Consider the following 22,542-nt stretch of genomic DNA (forward strand, 5'->3'; position numbering starts at 1 on the left):
TGATATCAAACATACTATAATTTAAGGACCTGACTCAAAGTATAAGTTCTCTTTAAAAACCGTTAGAAAGGTGTTAAGGCCATTCTAACTTGACTTGTACTAACCAGCAGAAGAGGTGTCCTTTTCCACAGTCCACAGCAGGAGCTCTGAGCAAGGGGAAGCTGAGTGTATCAGATCCAGATGTGTTTGACCCCTGTTTTGTTAGTCTGACTGCTCTCTCACAGCCTGGAGTAGGACACCATTTAATGGCAGGATTATTTTCAACAAAGGCCTGTTTAAACAGCAATAAGAAAACATAATAAGATATTTTGACTCTTAATTCTAATAGAGACTGTACCCCTAATGCCAATTTATTTTATAGCAAAAAAAGAGTGAAATAAAAAGCAAGGAGTAGTCAGTCTGAAAAAATACCTAAAACAGTAACAGAAAGTATAAAACAACTTAATAAGAAGGAAAAAAAGTGGCAATTACTTAGTAATAATATAATTTTAAAAATCTGATTTTTCTTTAAACTAAAAACAGGTAGATGATGATAAAATAAAAATGCAACTATTCATACAGAAAATGTGAAATTTAAAAATGTTTTCTCATACAATGTGCCAGTTTTCTGATGGAAAATAATTGTGAATAGAATCTTGTGATTATTAGTTGTATTAGAACAGTAACTTTCTAAATGGCACTATAACAATACATAAAAGTCAATATTACGATGTTTTCTATGTCAAAGAAACAGTAGGACTTCTTTTTTTACAAGTCTATATATTAGGGATTAGACCATAAAAAATTTGCATAAGATGTTAAAATGTGATTTTTAATCACATAAAAAAGTGACCTGCATATACTTCCGAATATCTCCTGACTGAAAATAAAGATAGAAAAAAAGATGAAATAAACATTATAATTTAGTATTTGAAGCTATTATATGAAATTAAAAATCCATAAATTTCTAAGTTGATAATTATTTCTAAATATTTATATTTAGGAGTAAAATCAAGTTCTTTGGAAAATTAAAAATAGTTACAATTTACTTTGAATGTTATCTTGTGATCAATCAGTTACCAAAGTGCGTCTGGCAAATAAATAAATAGATCTGAGCAACAGCTTTTTTTTGTAACTACTATTATGGTTTTTCACTTTTACTTCTATCATGACTATAAAATAATGCTTTAGCTTAAAACTTTAATGCCACCATTCCTTTATGCAGTTTTTCTTAGAAACAGGAGACAGAGTCTATTATTTTATGTGTTTTCAAAAATAAAACAAAAAATTATAATTTGTTATATAGGTTTAATAAAATTTAAATTAGGGAATTCATACAGATAACTGGAAGCATACCTTAATATCAAACTGTAGGTATCGTTTATCCATCTCCTTAGAAACTACACTTTCTATAATATCCACAGGCACAAGTTGGAAGCAATCATACGCAGGGCAGAAAATGTTGTGAGCTTCACCTTCTTGAATTTTCAGATTCAAAAACCTATTATCAATTGATAGGAAAAAAGGCAAGGATATAATTTATTTGCACATTCTAAGAATTTTTTCTTTATGCCATATTTTCTGTTACAGTGTAATTAAAATACACCAATGAACAAAGTGTGGAATATCAATTGTAGTACATTAATTTATATAATTCACAAACATTACTGAACATTTATTACCTGCACAACCATTCATTCTATATGTATGAATATTTATATAGTTATATTTTATATGGTTTTTACATGTGTTTGCTTTATTCTCTAAAAACTTGAAAATATTTATTCAACATTAAAAATTTAGAAATAAGTAGTTTAGAAAGGCTATATTCAATTCTCAATATTCTACATTTTAAAATAAAAAAGAGCATTGGCACAGAATTAAACAAGAGATAATTCAAGAGATTTTTGAGGTGGCATTAGAGTATAGCATGACTTCTTGAAGAAAAGGTTTTCTGCTTACATTTCATTTAGGTAAATATTAAAATGAGTTTCATGTCCTACTCTAGGCACACTAATTGAGGTAGTAGGGAAAAGACACCCTAGACATCCTGGTAAGTAGCAGGAATCTAGCCCAAGGTGAATTAAGTGGTTAAGAGCAAGATTTTGAATTAAAGAATTCCAGGACTGCACTAACAAGTAATGTGATCTAAAGCAATTTATTTAACTGTTCTGTGCCTCAGTTTCACTACCTGTAAAAGGGAGATAATAATATGCACTTCTTGGGGTTGTTATACAGATTATGATATAATGTATGTGAAATATCTAGATGGTGTCTGGCATAGAATAAGAATTCATGAATTTTAGCAAAAGTTTTATTATTATTAATATTTCCTATGAAAAACAAGAAACAAACTTCTGAAATGTGTATTTTACACTTAAACCTAGAGAAAATAAATAGAAAAGCAGGCAATTAAATCACCACTCTCTAGTAATCACTATAAACAGTTTGATTATTCTACTGCCTATTTTTTTCCCTTTAGTCTCTTAATTTCATTGCACTTAAGAAGAATTATCAATCTTATTGGGATCTCTTCAGATCTGATGAGATTTGATCTACTTCCTTCTTCCTCCATAATCTCACCCTGGCACTTCAGAGAAGAGTACCTACCAGACAGCCCTCTCTTAATATCTTCTCCGGCGCAGCACAAACCCGGGTATATCTTCAGCCAGCCATCTGTGCCTTCTTCCTGCTTACTTCAGTGAAAGAGGGCTTCCTCCTTCCTCCCCAGGCTAATCCTCAAATCCTCTGGCCAACTCTGGGATTTGTACTATCTATTCCTTACTCTATCCTTTCTCTTTCTCTTTCTCTTACCAATGGCACAATACACATGCTCGTCCCATCCCAAAAACCTTTCTCAAACAAACGACTCTTTTTAGTTCCATTTTCCTGACTTTTCCCATCAAAGTTCTTTGACAAAACAGTTTATGATAATTTGTCATTTCTTCTTCATATTCATACCATTCACTTCTCAACCTGTACCACTCTGGCTTCTATTACCTCTTCCCTGAATGGCTCTTAACAAAGCTATTAAGACTTACCCATTAGTCTAAATTACTCAAGACTTCTCTGGAGCATCAGACACTGCTGAACAGCTCTTTCTTTTAGATTCTCTCTTTCCTCTGGCTTCCAGAACTTATTTTTTCCTAGCATTCTTCTTATCTCTGGTTGCTCTGTGTCCACCTTTTTTTCACTAGTGACTTTTACTCTCCTGATCACTTATAATTTACTGTTCCCAAGGGTTTTCACATCAAAACTCTTCCTTTCCCATTCCATACATTCTTCCTGGGTGATCTAAATGCCCCTAACTTAAATTAACCTCTGTATCTTAATGACTCTGAAATTTAAAGCCCAGATCTCCCTCCTTAGTTATAGATCTTGATTATATACGCAATGTTCTCATTTAAATGCCCCACAGACATTTTAAATTCAACATGTTTAAAATCCTCCCCTCTATTTTCAATATCATTTAAGAATAACACACACTCCACAAAACTCTGATATATCCCAATAGAAGGGCATTCTGCACCTTAGTTACTAGTTAAAAATTACTTGTATTACTCTGTGTCAGGAAAGACAGTTTGGCAGAAGGATGGATGAAGCACTCAGGGCAAATGCTAGAGAGAAGCAGTTCTCAAAGTGTGATCTGTGGACCTGTGATGGTTCCTGAGACTTTTCAGCGGTTTTATAAGGTCAAAACTAATGTCATAATAGCAGTAAGACACTATTTGCTTTCCAGTTAAAGCTAATTTAGCACGAATCACGGTAGTGGCACTAAAACTACACAGTAGACTTGGTATTCTTCAATGCTCCACACTCAGTTGAAAAAAAAAAGCCAGTTTTGTTTAAGAAGTCCTTGATGGAGTAATACAAATTATTCATTATGAACTAGTTATTAATAATTTTTATCTATTTTACTATATTAACTATTATCTATTAAACCATATTAAATCTTAACCCACAAGTACACATTTTTTTTTAGATATTCTGTGCAAAGAAATGGGAAATAAGTATAATGAACTTCTGCTGCATACCAAAGCAAGATTGTTGTCTTAAGGAAAAGCACTTAGGAAGTTGCTCTAGTTACAAGCAGACCTACCTGCTTTTATCATAGAACACTATTTTTACTTGAAAGAGTGACTACAAACAATGATTATTCAGACTTGGTATTTAGTAGACTTCGTTTCTGAAAATGAATTAAGTGAGTCTGTCATATCAAGGAAAAAAGTTGACAGTATTTGTTACCAGTGATAAAATTCAAGACTTCAAGTAAAAATTAGAATTCTGAAAAGTTATTATCTGCTATTGTGAGCTTGATGGCTTCCCAATACTTAGAGACTCTTCTGATGAGACTGGTGGTGATACTAACTAGTGTTATTTTTTCTTTTTTTACTGTATTTATATATAATGAAATATATTACATTGGAAGATCTGCGTAAATCAGATATTTAGGTGCAGGCTTAAAATTTACAACAGATGTTAACATGAATTAGAATGCCAAGAGAACTCATTTATGTATACCCGCTTTGTTCCCAAAAGTACCTTACATTAAGCTAAATAACACTATTTACTAGACTAAATAATTTTACTAAATTAATAATGGGAAGGATGTCAAAATAAGAAAAACAAATTCTTCTTTAGTGGTAAAGTATAATACGTTTCACTATAACTCTGAAGCCAACATAAATAATCCATATCATTAAATATTGAAAGCAAGCAATTTTATTACCAAATCAGAGTGTTATCATGCAGTCAGGAAATACTAAGCTGCACATATACTCACGACTCCCAACATCCTCTACAAAAGTCATGTCCACAGGGCATATCCACTGGGTCTTCAAATACAGAAATACTGCACATACAAATGTCACACTGGAGATGAAGAAAAGTACTGATTCAAACAAAGTCATACTTCGGAGAGAGAACACTGCTCATTAGTTTAAGGTAAAAAATACCAGTATAGTAATTAAAAGAAGTTAAGTGTTTCAAAGTTAAAAGAAGTTAAAGTTAGTGTGCCTACCTTTGACTAAATAACAAATACCAAGCCTACCTCATTACAAACTATTGTGGGATTTAAATTTTTTAATGGAAAAGTCAAATTCTTAAATTCCAAATTTACATATTAAATTAACCAGCAACTATTCATTTGGAAAAGGAAGTATAAGAACAAATCATTACAATCTACTCAGGTCAAGATCAAATTGCTCCTTGCAAAATAGCCACTTCAGTATCATGTCTCTCACCTATACTCATCCCAGAAAATCTACAAAAACAGAGAAACTTTGTTTTTTAAAATAGCAACTCAGGATATTCAGAGCAGCAATTTAAGGATTTTTACCCGGGGAACCCTGCTACAAAACTATGTATCTTCTACACAATAACTTAGGAGAAGCAAATTTTATAATGTTACAGATGTAAATTATAGAAGTATGATTCTGTTTTTCAAGAAGGCCCAGATAAAAGAGTGTTTTCATATTTATCACATATTTTGAGTGGCTGAATCATTCAAGAAACATAAAAATTTCCTGTAACAGTACACCAATGGAATGCCAGATAAAAATGCACACAATTGCAGTACTGCTTCTCAACCAAAAGCAACTATTTACTATGCAGATGTATCTATATGACAAACTCCAGAAGTTTTACTGAAACAAATACAAAATTATCGACATTTCATAAGGCCTTCAGAAAAATATAAAACTATTTTCATATTTTTGGTTTAAGTGCCTATCACAAACTCAACTTTTAAAACTTTTAACATTTCAGTAAGGTGAGTTCAAAACTAAGCAACTAGACCTTGTAAGTGAAAATACAGTAGATGGTTTTCCCAAATTCTTTTACGTTTTCTGTCTTAAAATGAGAAAAGAAGACCCTTTTGTTTTTCTCTAATTCAGATATCACAAAAATAGTCTGTGATAATAAATATTTACCAAAGCATGAAATAACTGAACTCTTTATGGAGGACAGGATTCAATTATAAGCATTTAACTAGGGGTTTCATGAAACAATATCAAAATTAAAACTAAGAAAGTACACCAAATATCAAACCATACCAAACTGGTATCCAAATCCCCAGGAGATAAACTTATTTCATCTGGAGAGGTGACGGAAGAACGTGTAGTCCTTGGAGTTCTTGGAGAAGGGAGCGTGTCCCAGGCATTATACCCACTTGGTGGTGGAGTTGGCATCTGAACACCTGATCGTTGGCAGCAGTTCTCTGGGTTGGACATCCAAGCTTCAAGTAATTTCTCCCTGTCCCAGTCTTTTAAGAAAAATGGAATGGATATCTCTCAAATAACAGAGAAAAATCTTTTAAGAGCTTCATAGTAAAATAAATTAAAGATAGGTCATCTACATAAGAAAAATTATATCAAAGTAGTAACTACAAATGAAATATTCAGGTATGTTATATCCACTCAAATTTTTAAACAGAATTTAAATTTTTATAATTTACTGTGGCTTACAACCATGTCAATACCTAATAATGTGGTCAAAATTTCCAGTCATTTCTACTAATAATCAAAAGTGGTGGCTCACACATCATCGGAATTTACTAAATTTTTGCTGGCATAGATTTGATTAAGCCATCTCACTCTATCAAGAATAATGTACCTCTGAAAGTGGCCTCATTGGTGTCGAGTTGTAAAATGATTACATAGCTCACAATAAACATGTCAAAACGCCAACAACAAATCCTAAAAATCATTTGATAAACAGCTTGAGAGCATAAGGAACTTCTGAAGGGATTATGGTTACAAAGTTTTAGTGAATTCATTTAAATTCTGTATTGAAGCTGGCTTAAAAAGGTTATCTTCCTACTATAAACATTAAAAACAGTCAAGTGAAGTATGTTTATATTATAAAGTCCAGAGCTATAAAAACCTAACCCTTAAAAAAATAAATCCAATGATTTTGTGAGATGTTTTATATATATTATTTCACTTATTCCTCCCAATAAACTTTTCAGTCATTATTTAGGTGAAGAAACTAAGACTCAGGAAAGTTACACAACTTGCCCAGGCTCACATAGATATGAGGGATTTGTAACCAATTTCTGTGATCTTTCCACTGTAGCCCAAAAAGTATAGGGTCAAGAGTAATACAGAGTCCTTTATTTACCATGGGCCCATACTATATAATTTTACAAATCAAATACAAATAAATAGCTGTGGAAACTTCCTACATAAGATTTTTTTCAACCATATTAAGTCAATATATTTGGTAGTTTAATAGGATTAATTATGACTCAGACATGTAATGGAGATAGAGGGAGTGTGTTTCCATATGTGCAAAGGCACAGAAGTGTAATGCAGAGAAATGAGTAGTTCTGTAAAGTTACAGTATACTTTACTGTGGTTTGGGGAGATGGAAGATAAGAACGGAAATAAGAGTCAGATCATAAAGAGGCAGAAAAATCCAACGACTGAAAAACCCTGCATATGTGTGTATTCCACGAAGTGCTGCTAAACGGAGCTCAGTGTTTTGATAGGTCACTATAGACATAACTTGGAGATACTGCAGGTTTGGTTCCAGACGACTGCAATAAAGCAAGTCATACAAATTTTTTGGTTTCCCAGTGCATGGAAAGGTTATGTTTATACTATATATTTTTTTAGACATAATGTTATCGCACACTTAACAGATGAGAGAGTATCTTAATTGAAACACTTTATTGCTAAAAAACACTAACCATCATCTGACATTGTAGCATTGCCACAAACCTTCAATTTGTAAAAAACACAGTATCTGCAAAGTGCAATCAAGGAAAGTGCAATAAAATGAGGTGTGTTTGTGCCTACTTAAAAAATTAAAACTTTCTTAGCACAAGATGATTATTTTTCCTCCATTATAACACTTTTCAGTAAAGAAAAAAAGAACTACTATAATTTATATACAGATATTAAATATGCTAAATTTTAGTTTTATCTACTACAAATGTTTTCCAGCCCAGTTTCTGCTTGGATTCCATCATATCATTATTCAGCAAATATTTGCTGAATGTCATTTATGTGCCATACACTATGTCAGGCAGTAGGGATACAATGGGAGGAAAAGTCAGGCATGATTCCTGCCTTCATGGAACTTAATAGTCTAGTAAGGAGAAAAATATTAAGTAAAATCAACACATTTAAAAAAATTACCACTGACAGAAGCACCATTAAGAACAGGTAGAGACTCCCATTCAGGGAGGTCAGAGAAGGTGGCTGAGGAAATGGCCTGGAGCAGACATCTGAAGGGTCAGTGGACGCTAACTAGGTAAAAGGGAGAGGAAAAGATATCCTAGACAGATGGCACCTAGCATGTTCAAAGGCCTTGTGGCAGGAGAAGGCAGTATCCTTGTAAAATTAAAAAGGTCAATGCAGCTGGAGCACTGAGAACAGAGCGGAAGCACTGTGTGACTGAGGCTGAAGAAATAGGCAGAGGGACTAGGCATTTAGGACTTTTAAATAAGTGCTTCCCATCATCAGTTCAGGAGTGAGAGGAAGTCAGTGAAAAGTTGGGCTTAGGGTTAGGAAGAACAGGTTGTCACAATTAGATTTGAAAAGACCATTCTGACTACAGTATGGAAAAGCAAAGGGATTGGATAGGGTGAGAGTAGATTGCAGGGTAGATTAGAAAGGAGGCTATCGGGAAGTGTAAGTGAGAGATGATGGCGGCTAAGACCATGGTTGGCTGCAATGGAGATGGAGAATTTAAGATTTGGGAGGTAAGAGGGACAATTTGGTGACAATAGGACATAGGGTTGAAGGAGAGGAAATATCAAAGCTGTTTTCCCAGGAATACCAAGTTCATTGGTTGGTGCTGTCATCTATGTAAACAGGGAATATCAGAGATTCAGGTGCAGGTTTAAGAGCATGGTTTTAATTTCAGACATGATGCGGTTAAGGGGCTTGAGATAGCCCAGAGATGCTTTCAAACAGGCAGTTATGTATGTGTATAGAGCTCAGACAACAGGTCTACTCCAGAGGGAGAAATTTATAGAAGCCTGGAGAGAAGACATCATTTCCTAGGAAGAGAGTGGAGTGAGAAGAGAAGATGTGGACTACTGATGTCTAATTGCCTGTAGAAGTGATAAGTCTCCAAAGAACCTTAAAAATATACTTCAATACACATTTACTCTAAGGACAAGGAAATTAGCCTTATTCTCGTATTTTAAAGAAACAGGTAAGTAAATTTTACTTATTTTCTCATTAGGTAGCATTCAACTACATAAGTTACTGAGGAAATGTTCAGAGAATGACCTTGTATTCCTAACAGAGTCGTCCTTAAAATTCAATTACTGCTTAGCAAATTCTGCCAAACATTTCTGTCTTCTGCTTAATCTGTCTTCTGTCTTCCACTTCATTACTTTGGGACTAAGTCTGACAAACAAACATAATACTTAAATGTATTTTTCCATGTAAAGCTGAATGAATGTCACCAAGGATACGATCTATAAATCTACCAAATAGCTCAGTTTAATAACTCTGAAACAGAGACCATCCAGGTTCTGACAATTACTATAAATGTAGCTCTGTGCACTGTCTGTTTTATTCACTAAAATCATGTATCTCTGAAAATCTTATTTGATTATCAAATGCCACTGATATTACCTAAACAGTATAAAAGAGATGTCTGTTTGAAGACCTGCATTTAACCTCTATTTTATGCCTTAATAGGGGAAACACAGAACTCTTAAGTAAGTTATCAAGAAAGTTACCACAGAACAGACAAATTAGATATCAATTCAATTAGATATCACCTTATTAGAATTGAGCGTTATGTAAAAGAAGTAACATGGGGAAATATCAATGGAATGAAAATGCAGTTGATCAGTTAAAAAAACTTGGGAAGAGACAGGAAGGGTCTCAGTGCAGACTTGGGAAGCAGAAAAGGTTTCCTGGAAGAGGTAATTTTTAAGGACAAGTAGGAATAGTGGGTAAGTAAAGAAATGGGGAAATTGACAGCCCAGGTAAAGAAGCCTGGGTCATGAAGGTCTACTACTAAAGAGCTGTGATGTCTTTAAGTCTGTAGAGAGCCAGTGAAGGGTTTTTCAGCAGGGGAGTTACATGTTCAAATTTGCATTTTAAAATGCAATATAAAAATTAGTAAGGGTGAAGAGGAATGGTAACAGTGGAGACTAGAACTCAGCCGATTACAATTTAGATAAAAAATAATGACAACCTGAATTTAAGTCAGTGGCAGTGAGAATGGAAAGAGCTAGGAAAGGTGGGGAGAGAATGAGAGATATTTAGAAAGAGAAATCATGCGACTGTGGCCAAATGTAAAACAGACATTTAGAAACATAGTCTTGAATACTTTATTAAGGTCAGGTTATAGATACATTTATTGTTTATGTGGGTTTTGGAACCATTGGTTTCATTAGATAAATGTACACAGCAATGTCTCTCAGATAGTGGTCCACTTGGTAGGCTTGTTTACAGCACATAGCACATATTTTTATGCTTCACCCTTCACCTAATGACTTAGACTCTCTGGAGTAGTCCTAGCAATCCCTGGTTAGTTTCCCAGGCAATTTTTATTTGCACTAAAATCTAGAGCTACTGTTATATAAAGCAGAAAAGAGAGTCAAATACAGAATTCTGGAAAATATCAATACTGAAGGTAGTGATTCTGGAGGGTTATATACCAAATTATTTACAGTAGTGATCAAAAGATGATGAAATATGGAGTTTTAAACTTTCTTCTGATCAAAAGATTATATTAAAAATGTTGGAAGTTGACATTCTATTCTCATATAGGTGATAAAGACTTATAGTTAAAATACAGGTATGCCTCAAAATTACTGGACGAGAATAACCATTTATCTTTCTCTTTTTAAAAATAATTTCTAAGTCAGAAAAACTTGTCTTTGAAACAAGCTAAAATGTCAAATATTAAGTGTGCAATGGGAGGGTCCAATTCAGCATGTCTTAGGCATCACAGAGACAGCTGTCCAGAACAGCTGTCTTAGGCATCACAGAGATCTTACAACAAGCTGAGCACTTTCCCTAAGTAGTCCTCAAAAACAACCTCCCCACCCCGCCAAAAACACACCCTTAAAAGGGATAGTGTATTTCTGTGTTGACTCTATAATTTCATTTTGTTCATTTCATGGTGAGAAATCACTCTTACATAATACTAATAACATAACTATTAGTTAACTGACTTTATATAATTGACTTTAGTAAAAATAAATGCCAAAAGCAGGACTAGGAGTATGGATTCCAACTCAACCAGCTCAAATCAGATACATTTCAAAAATTAGACAATCTGTAAGTTGATTTAGTAGCTCAATTTTAAAAAAGAAATGTACTATTTCTGCTGTATGGTTTATAGCCAGTCTTTACTTCAGAATACAAAATGTTATGGGGATGCTGAGCACTGCAGTAACCACTTCACAAAAAGCAAATTAGGCTTGTTCAGAAAACTATTTTGTCCTACATTAAAACAATAAAATAGGCACCCTTTAACTCTGAAAAGTTTCAAAAAGCACTCATGTTATCAGAAGCACAAGACATTTCTTTCATTACCGTGAGCTCGAAGTAAAGCTTCAGCAGTAAACAGTGGAGCCTGGAGCATGTCTGCTGTTTCCACAATAAGCATATCTTTCAATCGACGAAGATCCTGAGGCCTTAATCCTTCATAAGGCTTTAAAAAGAAGAAAAACAAAATTAAATTGGCTATTTTACTCTTAGGAAGTTCTAAATGCCTATAAATAAATATATATGATTATCACTTATTTAATCTTCCAGTTCCAGTTTGGTACTGAAGTTAAAAAGGCTTTGTATCCTCCATTATCATGGACTTCAAATTACTCTCTCACAAGTCTTATTTAAGCTGGAAAGTGGATTTCTGGGCTCATGCACCTTATTTTAAAACAGAAGTATACTATAATGACAAGACCACTTTGCTTTATATTTTGAAAATTTTAATAATACAAAAAAGTATCAGAAATAACAACCTATAATTCTACTACTGAGCAGTAATCATGACTAAAGTTCTGAAGTATTTTTATCTAGTCTTGTCTTATTGTAAGTCACTTGTGTATAAATATATGTGGGTTCACTTAGACAGTTTTAATCACTGAACCACCAAACATTTACACTTGTTAAGATCCAATGGACTGCTAGTGGGATTATGACATACTGATTAATTAATTTGGAGAAGTAAATATGCCATACTATTCAGACTTCTTACTCATAAATGTATTGTCTCTGTTTATTCAAGTGTTTGTTAATGCCCCATAATTTGTTTTATTTTTTTTTATAAAGGTACTGTACCATTTCAGGTTTTTAAAATTTTTTTGCTATCCTTTATCTCTCTCTCTCATTCTCTCTTTTTGCTTTTAAAAGAAAACATATAAAGAATAAAATCACAATGTCTCACTACTGAGAAATTTATAAAAGCTAACATAACCTGTGACATGCTTTCCCCATTACATTCCCCTTATTTTCCCTAACCTTGTCTATGGCAATCACTACCATGAATTTGATCTGTAGCTGTCATAATATTATGCATAACACTGTATATATAACACTGAGTATTTTGCTTTTATTTTTATTCAATATTGTGTTTTTATTACTAATACTGATACACATACCTGTTTCAATTCTTTAAACAAATGTAACCAGCTTATTGCAGTAAGCACAGAATCACAGATCATAATTTAAAAAGCAGTAGAAATTCTCAAGTACTTATCAGAATAATAACTGTTGAGGATGTCTTTCTTTCATGGATTCCAGAGAGCTCTAGGCACTCAGCAAACCCTATCCATTATAATTGATTTACAGATATTTTAAAATTAGATATTATCCTTATTTCTTGCTTTTTTTTTTGGTTTTCATGGAAGCCATTTAATCAATTCTTACTTAAACCCATATGATGGGAACTGTTATTCACCAGGGATAATTTCTCTTAGTTGACAATGATAAGTCTCCTGATCCTCAGGTGTCTTCTGGCAGGGATGCATACATAAACAATGAGTGTATTAATGACAAGAAAGACTGACAAACTTGACTGCATAAAAATCTGTCAAGATTTAAACATAAAAAGTGTGTTGCTTTTAATATATGTGGAATTTGTGACAATCAGTAAATTTAAAATATCGTTACAAAAACACAAACATCCTTAAATATTCAAATTCTTTACCTAAAAAATTGGCCAAGGTTTAAACAAACAAACTAATAAACAAAAAAAACCCTTAATATTGGTAAGGCTGCAATGAGACGGTCTTCTGATGCACTGTGGGTAAAAATAAAAATTGGTATATCATTTAACAACTAACCATCATGTATTATGAACCTTTAAAACATTCATCTTTTGACCCAATAATTTTACTTGCAGAAATATATCTTAAGGTATAATCACAAATGTGAACAAAACTGATCATTCATAATGTTACTTTTAAAAGTGACAAAATGCAAGTAACCCAAAGGCACATTAAGAGAGTTATAGGACATGTACATGTTAGAATAGTTAGCACTCATTTAAAATGATTTCCATGGAGTTTGTAAATATCAAGAAATGTTAAGGAGAAAAAACTACAGGATATAAAGCATACAATATCATCACATTGATGAAAAATGGAAGGCATCTTGCAAAATGGTACAAGTATATATAAGTGGTAGAATAATGAATATTTAAAATTTTGTTCTGCTTCCTTTTATAAAAGCATGTTTGGCAGAAAAAAATTTAATTAAAAAATTGAGGAAAAATTCACTGGGGATGTTAAAGAGCTTTCAACAGTGGCAGGGCACACACTCAATCAGTCTGCAGTACTATTCCTTTTACAGATGGTGGCCAAGACTTAATGCTAAATACACTTCATATCACACTGCATTAACAGTGTACTACACCTATATATGCATTCAGTTATACTGCCATGGATCTCTACATATATAGGTATCCTATGACCTTAACTAGAAGAAGAAATTTAAAACCTAAACTATTCTATATAGGGAAACCATTAACTAAAACAGGAAAAAAGGGAAATTTAATTCAAACTATCCTTTAAACCACCCCTCCCTCACAAATAATCATGTACAGTTTGCTTTTAAGCTATTTGTGAACCAACTTTCCCCTGCAAAAACCTACCAAATCCTTTTATGGTTAAATCTGTAGTACTCATTCCAGTTTAGAAAGTATACACTATGTATAGCATTGCTTCTAGAAAATGTGTTCCAAGTTCAGACTTGAGACTCCAGGTACTTCTGTCTCAGCAATGAGAGCCAATATTTCCTGATAGTCCTAGTGGTGACAATTGTACATTTCTTGGTACTATTTCCTAAATATTCTTTATTAGATTAGCCATCATTCTACCTCATTTATGTTGAGCCAAATAAGATTTGACTTAGATATATTAAGAAAGGAATAATATAAATCTGTATTAAGTTTTTTAAAATGTAGTTTAAAACTCAGATAGGTTACACCCGAAATAAAAACAGTTCTTAAAGGAGAAAGACATACTGCCTTTATAAACATGTAACATATTCAGTCCAAATCTCTGCAACAAAACTATAATTAGGTCATGTGAAGCATTTCAATACATTGCTCAGTCCCAAGTGGGCACTATGCCTCTCTTCTGTAGGAAGGACTAAAATGAAGGTGCCTTTCTCTTTCCTGTTGCAAAGATAAACTGCTTCTGTTTTCAGATTAACATAAACCATCAAAGCAGTCCAGTACACATATAAAGAAAGAAAAAGAAAATTGATTTAAAGAGGAAGCGAATAAAAGTGCCTCTTCTGCATAAGCATATACTACTGCTGCCAAAATACCACTGAAGAAATGTGAAACAACCCAACATATAAACTATACCACTCTGATGTCATGTATGAAGAGATAGCATCTTCCAAAACTGTTTCATTGACAAATACTTCATTATGAAAGAAGTATTTGTTTTTATCGTTTCCACAATGAAAAGAGCTTTCGCTCTGATTATATAGGTAAAATACGTTCTCATTAGTTGATTCATGAGTTTAGCCTGAGAGGGGGTGGGGAAACAGTAGTTGGAGAAAGAGTTCAGGATTCTCAGACCCTTGTCTTTCAGTTTCCCCTCTTCTTATCCAGCTATTCTTGCCTTGCGATCAAGACCAAGGCTACCTGGATCTTTACTTTAACCTAAGAGGAAGGCAACTACTCCTGCTAACTAGGGTAGCCAGCTAAGGCAATGTCCAGCCATATGGGTTACTTGCCAAAAAAAGAGCCTTGAGTTATAGACTGGGATGGGAGAGGAGTGGATGGGTTCCTTGGATGGCCGTCATTGTGGTGTGCTGCTCAGTTTCTCTTCATTTACCTAGATACAGTCACACAATCTACTCTTACAGAGCCTGACCCTTACTAGGCCCAATACTCACTGGTTTCTGTTCTTTCTTTGGGGGTTTAGATAAATTAAACACACTCTTCCCAGCTATCACTGATACATCACCTTGTTTTTATTTCTTCATAGCAGTTACTACTCTCATAAATTATGTTCATTTATTTTTTAAACTTATTTGTGTACATCTCTCTATTCATGCTAAAATATAAGCATCTAGAGGACAGGGGCTTATCTTTGTTCCTCACTACATCTCCAAGCTCTTTAAAACAGTATCCAGTGGAGCAGTCACTCAGAATTTTGTTAATGAAGGGATGAAGAAGTAGATTTTTGATTTATAAACTAATCATCCAGAGGAAAAGAAGTGTGTTAAGAAGAAATTATAAAGATATAATGTTATACACAGTCCAGATCATTAACTGAATCAAGAAACTTAGCTAAACAGTCCATCTTGGGAACATGAATTTTTAAAAGTACCTAATTATGAAGCTTAATACATTACATAGCAGACCATGTAAAACTACTAGCATAGGCAGAATAATCAAAAAGTTGATCAGGGTCAAAGTAGAAGGTATAAAAAGAAATTTTAAGGAAAGCATTGTTTTTTGTTCTTATTTTTAAAATTGTTATGAAATTCAAAGAACTTAAGATTAACCATCTCAAAGCATACAGTTCATTGGTCTCTAGTACATTCACAATGTTGTACAACCCCATCTGTATCTAGTTTCAAAACATTCTCATCACCCCAAAAGAAAACCCCATTCCCATTAAATAGTCACTCCCTATTCGGTCCTTCTTCCAGCCCCTGGAAACCACTAATGTGCTTTCTGTCAGTATGGATTTACTGATTCTGGGTATTTCATATAAATGGAGTTATTCAATGTGACCTTTGTGTCTGTCTTCTTTCACTTAGCGTAACACTTCTGAGATTGATCCATATTGTAGAGTGCATTAGTACTTCATTCCTTTTATGGCTAAGTAATATTTCATTGTATGTACACCTCACATTTTATTTATCTATTCAGCTGTTGATAGATATTTGGGATATTTTCAACTTTTGGCTATTGTAAATAGTGCTGCTATAAACATATGTGTATAGATATATATTTATTAAAGTATTATTTTTCTAAATTATTAAGCAGTAGATGAAAATAAATCCAATATGGATTAAGAACAAAACTACAAAATTAGAAGAAAATATAGGGGCATATGATTATAATATCAGTATGAAACAAATTCAGAAGCCATAAACGAAATAAAATCCACACCTCAGAATACCCTAAAAGTGAAAAACTTTGGATATGGAAAAATATGCAAAGTTCTCTTAGAAACCATTCAGAAAACACAAACACAGAAAAAAAAGCAAATGAACAATCAACTCACAGAATAATCAAAGAAGTAAATTCAAACAGGTACTATTTATTTGTCCAAATTGGCAAAAACTAAAAATGCTGACTGTGAGGGAAAAAATGCTGTTATACAGTAATGGGAAAAAATGCTGTTATACAGTAATGGAAAAAAAGAAAGCCGATATAATCTTTCAGGACAGTTTAACAGCATCTTTTAAAATTTAAAATGTATATATCTTATGATCCATCAAACCAACTTCTTCAAATTTATAGGGACTATACTTTAAAAGTGTGTATCCAAATGCATTAACAATGATATAACAATCATGATTATAACAGCAGACACTTAGATAACACTTATAATGAGTTAGGCACTGCTCTACGTATTTACATATATTAACTCATTTAAGGATCACTACAACCCTAAAAAGTAGAGACCATTATTATCTTCATTTTAACAAAGAAGAAACTAAAGCAGAGAGATTAAGTAACCTGCTCAAGGTTACAGAATAGGTAAATTGTGGAGCCAGTATATGCACCCATTCAGTATGACTTCAGAACTATGGTTTTAATCACAATAATGACACAACAGAATAAAGATATATATGTAATGAGTAGATAAATAATCATGTTAGCCTTGTTTTTAATGGCAAAAATACCAAAATTATTTAAAAGGTCATCAATAGGCAAGTGGTTATAATACGTAGATCATATGTTCTGACTTGGGAAAGATGTTCATGATATACTACTGTTAAGTCGAAAAAATATTTTACCAGAACTCTATGTACTATATGATCTTCCTTTTGCATTAAAAATTCTATATGCACATATGTTCTTAAGTCTGGTAGCACACAAAAGAAACTGTTACCATTGAGAGGGTATAGTCAGAAGGAGAAAAAAATTTTTTTCAGCAATAAATATTCATTATAAATTTTAGGTAATGCATGAAAATAGAGAAAATAACAACAGTAAAGAAAATTACCCATAATCACAGTTATCATTTTGGTTTTCTTCCAGTACATAGGAGTTCTTTCTATATAATTAGTATCAAACCATTCAGTAACCTTTTTTTAAACTTAACATAACAGTTTATTATAGTTATTATAGTTCATTTAGATCTTAAAACTATTGATAATGAGTGCTATTAATTTATGATTTAATTACAAATTAAGATAATATCATAGAAAAAAAGCCTAAACATAGTCATAAATATCTTTCTAAAATATTACTGCTCAAATGTTGTTTTCTGGATGAATTATATTAATTCTTACATGAATAATTTGTCTTACTCAAGATCATGGATTGCAAAAGGTAGGCAGAAAGGTTATATAGCAAATAGAGATGCTTAAACTCGAAGTCAGAGGAATCAGATTCAGCTCACTTTGATCTTGGAAGGTTATTCAACTATTATGTGATTTATCTTCCTCATTTAAAAAAAGAAGAGGCATAACTCATTCAGGGTAACTGTGGATTCAACAACCATGTGACAGTGGTTAGGACATCTGCTCTCATTTTCTATGTGTACTTCATCTGAATAAGCATCCCTAGAAAATAATGTAACTATAGAAACACAAAAGGTAAAAAAAAAAAAAAGTACATCTTTTAGTTTCAAGAAACTCAGTTTTTCTGGTCATCTGGAGAGTACAGAAGCTTAAAAACTATCAGGAATTCAGGGGAAAAAAAAACAGACAATACAATTATTCTTCTAAACACATACAAATAACAGTTACATAAGTCCTTTTAGAATCAAGTTAGCATTGAATACTTGAGGAATCAGAAAGAATTCTGAAGGCAAAAATTTATTGTGTCATAATAATTTCCTTATTTAAGAAATATGGATGCCCACTGTGCATGCAGTGTGTTGGACACTGGAAATATTCTGCTGAGTTAGGCAGTTATGGTTCCGGCCCTCACGGAGTTGACAGTCTAACAGAAGAGAAAGGCAAAAAACAAGTAAACAAATAAACAAGCAAAATGATTATAGATATGGTAAGTGCTATGAAAAATAAACAGAGTATTATAGTAAAGAATAATGGAAGGGGAGGACCTACTTTAGAAAGAATGGTCCAAGATTGCCTCTCTGAAGAACTGATATTGAGCCAATCAAGAGAAAACTTGGGAGATGATTTCAGACATAGGGAAGAGCAAATGCAAAAGCCTTAGTGTAGTCTAGGTAGTGTAATTTGAGTAAAGTATGTCAGGAAAAAAGATTTGAGATGATGTTGGAGAAGTATATCTGAGCAAATAGTTTGAATTTTATTCTAAGTACAATGAAAAGTCACTAAGTGGCTTAAGTGATATGTTCTAATTTAAATTTAAACATGTCATTATGGCTACTGGGCACAAAATTGATTCTCAGGGAACCAGAATAGAAGGAGATCAGTCAGGAGAACTACCACAGTAGCTCAGATGAAAAGTGAAGGTGGAGAGGACCCAGGGAGGTAGGAGTAGAGAATGAGAGGAGTAAATGGATTTGGGTTATGTTTTTGGAAGTAAAATGGACAGGATTCTCAGATTGTTTGGGTGTGAGGAATCAAGAATGCTTGCCACATTTACACTTGAGTGGATAAAGATAATGTTTACTGGCTAAAGGAAAACCAGAGAGCAATGTACCTGAAGCCAAGGGAAGAGTGTTTCACTAAGAAGGGAGTGATTAATTGTGTCAAGTGCTGCTGAGGAATTCAGGTAGGATAAGGAGAGAAAAGTACCTACTGAATTTGGCAACATGGTGACTCTTGATGTCCCTGACAAGCGCAGTTCTAACAGAATAGAAGGGAAGAAAGTCACACTGCAATGAGCTGAAGAAGGAAGGGAAGGGAAGGAGGTCAGTGTACAGCCAACTCTTAATTTTGTTTTTCTATTCTGTTTTTTAAGATGGGCATTACCAAAGCCTATTTGTTGATAAGAGCAATGTAGAAGATAGGGGGAGTCTGAGGAACAGGAGGACTGGAGTCTTGGAGTACTGGGAGTGGTTAGGATTCATTCATGCAACAGCACGTCTATTTATATGTAAGCAAACATACTTACATATGTTAGAGGATAGACACCACATCCAGGTTTTCTAGGTGTATTTTCAGACTTATGGCTATGCAGACGACAGGATATTTAGCATACTCCAAAGACCATACAAACTGGGTTTTAAACAAGAAAATAAAATTTAATAAAATCCATATAATATTTATTTTAGAAAAAACTCACCTCTCGTTTGTCTAACGCAGCATATTCAGCTTCTATTTCTTCAGCTTCAGGATCTCGTGAGAAAACCATTTGAGATTCCAGGTTAAGGGCCAAATCTTTGTGGTGTTGCTTTTCAGCACAATCACAAGGTGTATCTTTATTCTCATTCTCAGCAAACAAGTCTCCTCCATGTTTTACTAAAAGCTAAACAAGAATTATTTTAAAATATCTGCAATTATACATTTAAATGACAGGTTATTTCATGCTACATATTAAAAAGTTAAAAATAAATAAAGTAAGTACAACAAAAATTCAACAGTATGTACTTGAAATGACAATAAAAGTTATTTAGATACAACTGGCTTCTGATTTTAAGATTAGCAATTCTTGTTTATCAGTGTTAAGATGACTTCCTTTGGTTAAAAACAACAACAAACCAATTTCTTAAACTTTATAAAGAAATTGTTAAGCATTCTGTCCAATCCAAACAAAGTTTTACTTAAACATGAGTAATCGTATAGTCATTCAATACTTAAAATTTTTAAACATTTTTATAACTCTTTCTTAAAAAGAAGGACATGGCTGTTACTTTAACCACAAATACCTGGATGTCCTGACATGGCAGACAAAAGTTTTCGTTTGTTATCATTCATTACCCAGTTAAACACAGAAATAAGTTAGGTTGAGCAAGTCACTGAAACAAAACTATTTTCAGTATTTATCAAAATAATTGATGGGAATAGCTACTGATAGCCAAGTTGGGAAGGTAAGGTACTCTATCAAACAATCTCTTGATATTTAAAGGTGGGATTCTGCCCAAAGAAATCCCACTTTTAAAAATACATGTAATAGTGACTTGACTTGTTCACTATTGAGGTTTCTGTTGGTTTTGGAGAGGTTAAGTAAGTTGTTACTAAGGGATGTAGGTTCAAGTTTCCCCATTATGTCCGCACAGACTTTAGGAAGTACATGAGGGCCACAACCTAGGACAACTCTAAAGGACAGCCTGACAATTTGTCACGGAGTTGATTCTTTTATAGGATTCGATCACAACCATAGTAACACAGTAAGAGCCACTACTCACTGCTTTCCAAGTGCCAAACAGTATGTTAAGCCTTCAAATACACATCCTTATTTAATATTAATAACTCCATGTGGCATGGATATTATGATGTTTCAGAAGAATTAAGTAACTTGACCAAAGTTACCCAACAGGTAAGTAGTAGAACTGCGATTCAGACACAAGTTTGACCAAGTTCTTAACCATGGCTAGATATTGTACTGACACAAAGAATAGGCTAATCACATAAATTAAAGAAGTCAAATGTACCCTGACAACCCACCATAAAGTTCTCCCCAGATCTTATTTATGACTTGAATATTTTTAGAGGTTTTCATTTTTTATGGGAGTTAACCAAAATGGCAGCTTCTTTTCATTTTCTTCCAAATTATTTTATCTCCCCTCCCTCCAACAAACACATAGATCTTTCTATAAAGTTCCTTTACTGCTTTTGGAACTGCAATCCTTAGGGTTCCTCTACAGTCATCCCAAGAGGCCTTGACAAAATAAGGAACTTATATCAACGCCAGGTCTAGAAAGCCATGGGCTAACTTGACAAATCCAATGGATATGACTTTGTCTTCTTGCTCTAGGACAAGGGTATACTTCACAGCTAAGATAATTTAAAACATTTCTTAAATTGTAAAAACAAGCAAACAAACAGATCAAGAAGAATATGAGTAGTAACCTATTATGAAAAAGAATATGAAAATGAATATATGCATGTATATATATGACTGAAACGTGCTGTACACAGAAATAGACACACTGTAACTGACTGTACTTGAATTAAAGCAAAAAAGAGAATATGAAACACAGACTTACTGTCACAAAGCTTAAAATGTTTACCCATTACATGTGGAAAGCACAGCTCTCAGCAGTCCTTCCTTCTAGAGCCTTAAGGCAAGGTCAGATCAGCTGCTATTTATCACTTGGAACCTTCTTAAGTCCAAGTATGGTCTAGGGACAAGTATTATCACCAGGGAGTTTATTAGAAATGCTGAATCTTTTCATTACCACCAACCTCTCCAGGTCTCTGAATCAGAATCTGATTCTGAACTCAAGGAGATTCCTATGCACATAAAAGTTTGACAAGCAATGACCCTAGAATGTGGTCTATGTAGTAGGAAAATTGATATATTTATATTACCTAATCTATTCAAAGCTGGGGATTTGTTTTAAGTCCACAGACTTATACCTACTGCAGGGTCTATTACTGTTTTTAGCCTTTCTGCTTCACAGGTTATCCAACACTTAAACACAAAATAGACTATTTACTTTGACTGCTATAGAACTAAGACAGCTGACTTTATTCTCTGGTTCTTTATTCAGAGTGGTAGAAAATGATTTCTAAAATGCACACTGGGACAGCTTTCAAAGCCATGATTTGATTTACTTTCACAACAGATACTACTATGGGAGAGATTCTAAATATTAGTAAACAAGTTAAATTGTCTTTAAGTTAATGCCTCAGTCTTCAGCAAAAGCAAAGACAACAAAATTTAAGAGGTTGTGCCATTCCAGAATATTGGTAAAAGGAATCTTCTTCAAGATTCCTTTACTTCAGGGTATAGATAGCATTCCTTGGGGTCAAAAAATGGATGTGTGGAGAGGAAATGTGTGAGAAGTCATTGTTGAGAGTCACTTCTGACCATTTTTAGAACCTAGGTTATATTTCTTGC

At 33.4% G+C, this 22,542-nt stretch overlaps 1 protein-coding gene across 6 annotated transcripts in view; it reads right to left on the bottom strand.

The window, feature by feature from the left end:
• ANKIB1 (ankyrin repeat and IBR domain containing 1) overlaps positions 1 to 22,542 on the bottom strand; it is a 205,346-nt gene that overhangs the window by 37,029 nt on the left and 145,775 nt on the right. For all 6 annotated transcript variants that reach the window (XM_032484014.1, XM_014553304.2, XM_006177778.3 and 3 more), the window contains 6 exons: positions 19,822 to 20,004; positions 11,493 to 11,610; positions 6,033 to 6,241; positions 4,763 to 4,851; positions 1,336 to 1,480; positions 105 to 271 (listed from right to left, as the gene is read on the bottom strand). In XM_032484014.1, coding sequence (XP_032339905.1) covers positions 105 to 271; positions 1,336 to 1,480; positions 4,763 to 4,851; positions 6,033 to 6,241; positions 11,493 to 11,610; positions 19,822 to 20,004 — 911 coding nt within the window. The remainder of the gene's footprint in view (positions 1 to 104; positions 272 to 1,335; positions 1,481 to 4,762; positions 4,852 to 6,032; positions 6,242 to 11,492; positions 11,611 to 19,821; positions 20,005 to 22,542) is intronic.

The sequence above is a fragment of the Camelus ferus genome, chromosome 7 (genome assembly GCF_009834535.1).
Source record: "Camelus ferus isolate YT-003-E chromosome 7, BCGSAC_Cfer_1.0, whole genome shotgun sequence".
Lineage (NCBI taxonomy): Eukaryota > Metazoa > Chordata > Mammalia > Artiodactyla > Camelidae > Camelus > Camelus ferus.